Source organism: Dipodomys merriami, unplaced genomic scaffold (assembly GCF_024711535.1).
Source record: "Dipodomys merriami isolate MVZ:Mamm:240054 unplaced genomic scaffold, mDipMer1.0.p SCAF_32, whole genome shotgun sequence".
Taxonomy (NCBI): domain Eukaryota; kingdom Metazoa; phylum Chordata; class Mammalia; order Rodentia; family Heteromyidae; genus Dipodomys; species Dipodomys merriami.
In genome coordinates, this window is record NW_027204715.1 from 827,592 (window position 1) to 831,485 (window position 3,894).

At 66.0% G+C, this 3,894-nt stretch overlaps 1 protein-coding gene across 1 annotated transcript; it reads left to right on the forward strand.

Annotated features, from left to right (window-relative positions):
• The first annotated feature begins 2,339 nt into the window (after positions 1 to 2,339).
• LOC138841431 (uncharacterized) lies at positions 2,340 to 2,921 on the forward strand. The gene has a single exon (XM_070042085.1). It carries the CDS (start codon positions 2,340 to 2,342, stop codon positions 2,919 to 2,921), a length of 582 nt encoding a protein of 193 aa, XP_069898186.1.
• Positions 2,922 to 3,894: the final 973 nt, after the last annotated feature.

The following is a 3,894-nucleotide window of genomic DNA, read 5'->3' on the forward strand; positions in this document are numbered from 1 at the left end:
ACTTCTCCCAAGGCCTTGCTGACATCCTTTGTCAACAGTCCACCGGCAGGGCCTGCCTGCTCCTCACGGCTCTCATCGTGCCGCTCGGTGGCTGTGTGAGTCACATTCACTTCTTGGGTTCCATAGAGAAAAGCAAAAAGAAACACGCCCCTGGGCAGGCAGGCGGAGGGCCAGGGCACCGCCCGCTGCCAGAACAAGATCAGGAGCCCAGCCTCTCCTTTCCCTTGGCGTCGGGGGAGGGGTCAGAGGCCAGAGGTCAGCTTCCCTCCAGGCCTAGGGTGCAGACCCGGCCTCCACCCGAGGCCGCAGGCACTCGAGTCCTGGAAAGGCTCTGGAGCTGCAGGTGGTGGAAAGCAGGGTCTGAGAACCAGCTGCCCCTGACCCCGACCAGGTCTGACACACGGACCACTGCTGACTCCTGCTCACGGCACGGACGGCAGAGGCTCCGTCACACACCACTCCAGCCCTGGCTGGGGCACACCCACACACCCACACACAAAGACCACCACACAGTTCAGATGGGGAGGCCACCGCACACCTCTCTGCAGGACCTGCCGCCTCTCATGGGCCCCCGGGTGCACACATTGGAGACACGCACACGTCCTATATGCACGCGTGTTGTGGCCCTGGAAGCAGTAGAGAACCTGGGTCCGGGAAGGGCAGCCAGGCCCTCAGAGGAGCCAGGGAACCTGGGGAGGCCGGCCCGTGTGGCCTGACCTCCAGGTGGGTGGGTGTAAAGCCCAGTGCTGCTCCAGCTGTCCTCACTGGAGGTCCAAAGCAGGACTTTCAGACGGGGTGGGGTTCGTGCAACGCCTGTGCAGCCCCATGAGTGGCCTGGTGCCCTGGCCCTTGGCAGCTGTCCCTTCTCAGATCTGAGGGTCCAATGAGAGCCACAGGAAGCCAGGCGCGAGCGGGCCGGGCCCTAAGCATGGGCAGCAGGTGACCAGGGGGTCCAGAGAGCGTCCATCTGCACACCCCTGCCTCCCACTCCAAGCCTGGCTGCCCCTGGACGGCCCACCGCGATCGAGCGCTCTGAACAACGCCCCCACTGGCTCCTGTGCGGGTCTGAAGCTGGTACCACAGGCAAGGCCCGCAGGACTGATCCGCTAAATCACCGCGGCTGGCCACAGCCGTCAGCCCTAATGCCAGCTCTGTCCCCAAATCCGGCACAATGGCCTCTCCTGACACTCGGGCAGCAGCCAGAGAGCTGCGGCCACCTATGTCTACAGATGACCATGCCGACAGGTGACTGTGCCCAGAGGCCCGGGGACCCGCCAGGACGTAGCCTGCCCTGCACAACCCACCCCGAAGCACATGCCCATGGAAGCAACCCACGTCCACCGTGAGGTCCCCCCACCCCCTGTGGGGGTGCACACGCACACACACATATGTGGGGGTGCATGTCCACCGTGGAGACACACACACACACACGCACACACACACACAACCATGGGGGTGCATTCCATCATGGAGACACACACGCACACGCACACACACATGCACACACCATGGGGGTGCATGTCCACCATGGAGGCACCCACACACACGCACGCACACACCGTGGGGGTGCATGTCTGCTGTGGAGACACACACGCACACACACGCACACGGAGGTGCATGTCCGCCGCGGAGGCACACACTCGCTCACCCACCGTAGCGGCTGGGCTCGCGGCAGTAGCGCAGGATGGGCAGCGCGTCTGCCTGGGGCTCCTCCGGCGAGGCCGCGCGGCCGGCGGCGTCGGGGTCGGCGTCGGTGTCGGCGTCGGGGCTCTCGGCCGCGGGCCTCGGGTCTCCGGTGCCGCCCGCTGCCGGGGTCACTACGAAGCGCTGGGACATGCTGGCGTCCGCGGGCCGGCGGGTGCCGCGGTGGCTGCGGGGTGCGGAGCGACCCGCGCCGGTGTCGGTCTGCGCGGAGCCAGAGGGAAGGGCGGGGCGGGGAGGGCGGGGAGGGCGGGGCGGGGCGAGGGATGGGCCGGCGGGGCGGGAGGTGGGGCGGGGAGGGCGCAGGAGAAGGGGACCGGGAGGAGGGTGCGGACCCTCCCGCCCGGCCAGCCTGGGGCTCTCCGCGCCCTGACACCCACACGGGTCCGCCGGGTCCCGGGAGGCTCAAGCAGACCTCGGAGGCTGAAGTCCCCTCTGGGACCCGGAAAACAGGGGAGCCGCTCCGTGCGCCCTCGGCTCTGTGCACCCCTACCCCGTCCGTGCGCCCCCCGCTCTGTGCGGCCCCCCACCCCGCTCCGTGCGCCCCCTCTCCGTGCTTCCCCACTCCGTGAGCCCCCACTCCGCGCACCCCCACCCCGCTCCATGCGCCCCCTCTCCGTGCACCCCCACCCCGCTCCATGCGCCCCCGCTCCGTGCGCCCCCACCCTGCTCCATGCGCCCCCGCTCCGTGCGCCCCCACCCTGCTCCATGCGCCCCCGCTCCGTGCGCCCCCGCTCCGTGTGCCCCCACTCCGTGCGCCCCCACTCCGTGCACCCCCCCCACTCCGTGCACTCCCCCACTCCGTGCGCCTCCAGCTCCGTGCGCCCCTGGCTCCATGCGCCCCCACTCCGTGCGCCCCCTCTCCTTGCACCCCCACCCCACTCCGTGGGCCCCCTATCCGTGCACCCCCACCCCGCTCCGTGGACCCGCTATCCGTGCACCCCCACCCCGCTCCGTGGGCTCCCGCTCCGTGCGCCCCTGGCTCCGTGCACCCCCACCCCACTCCGTGCGCCCCCACTCCGTGCACCCCCACCCTGCTCCGTGGCCCCCCCAGCTCCGTGCGCCCCCAGCTCCATGCGCCCCCAGCTCCGTGCACACCCACCCCCTCCTTGCGCCCCCGGCTCCGTGTGCCCCCATCCGGCTCCGTGCCCCCACGCTCCGTGCACCCCCCGGCACTGCCGCGGCCTTGCGGTTGCTCCTGGGCTCTGGTCCTTATTTAACGGGTTCTGCTCATCCGTCCACCTGTGCTCCTTCATGCCTGCCGCACAGGGGCTGCGGGTGACCAGACGAGGCCAAAGTCCCTGTCCTTGGAAGAATCTTCTAGGGGGAGGAGTGCACAGAGGGGCTGGGGAGGATGTGGGATGAATTCAGTGAGGTGAGGGTCAGCTGAGCGGCTCTGCCCCGTCCATCCCCCCAACCCTGGCCTGACTGCTCCTCCGGGCCCAGCCCCACCTCTGTGCTCCCCGGGGAGGGGACGGGAGGCCCAAGGGGTGACCTGGAGGTTCACCTGGCTGTTCACCCAGGTCAGGGTCTGGGCCGTTGCTCAAGAGTACACCCGCAGGAAGGAAGACCTGGGGCTTGGGGTGGAGAAGCAGAGAGTGTCCACAGCCTCAGAACACGATTCCACCATTGCAGTCTCCACCTCCACCTCCATTCACCTGGCAGCCAGACCAGGGGCAAACTGCTGCAGGTGGCGCCTGTCTACACCCACGCTGCCTGTCCACTGCGGCCCTGATCCACTCACACTCTCCTGGGCATGCTGGGTTGCCCGGCCGGCGGGAGGGGAATCTCCAGGGAGCTCTGTCCTCCTCCAGTCTTCCTGGACATTTTCTAGGCTCTCCTGGTCCCCTCCAAGATGAACCTTAAATGTTTCTCTCCAGTAATGCACTTATAAATCTGCAGAGCGGTGGCATTTACATTGGCCAGTCACTTTTTTTTTTCATTTAGTGACACCTTTCTGTTACTGCTGTAATGGATCTTACCCAGTGATGGGAGGTAAACACAGAGTAAGACATGATTGGCACTGTCTATTTCTCTTTTAACCACACAGAACTCCAAGTTCTGCTATTCAAATGTTTTTCCAGTTCAACCACTGGCACTTTTTTCAAAAAAAATTTAGGCTATAAATAATGACAGCATTGTCCCTTTTATTTATTTAATTAATTAATTTCCAGTCCTGGGGCTTGAACTTAG

Excerpts from the sequence above, each read along its gene's own strand:
- LOC138841431 (XM_070042085.1), top strand. The coding sequence starts at position 2,340 with ATGCGCCCCCGCTCCGTGCGCCCCCACCCTGCTCCATGCGCCCCCGCT.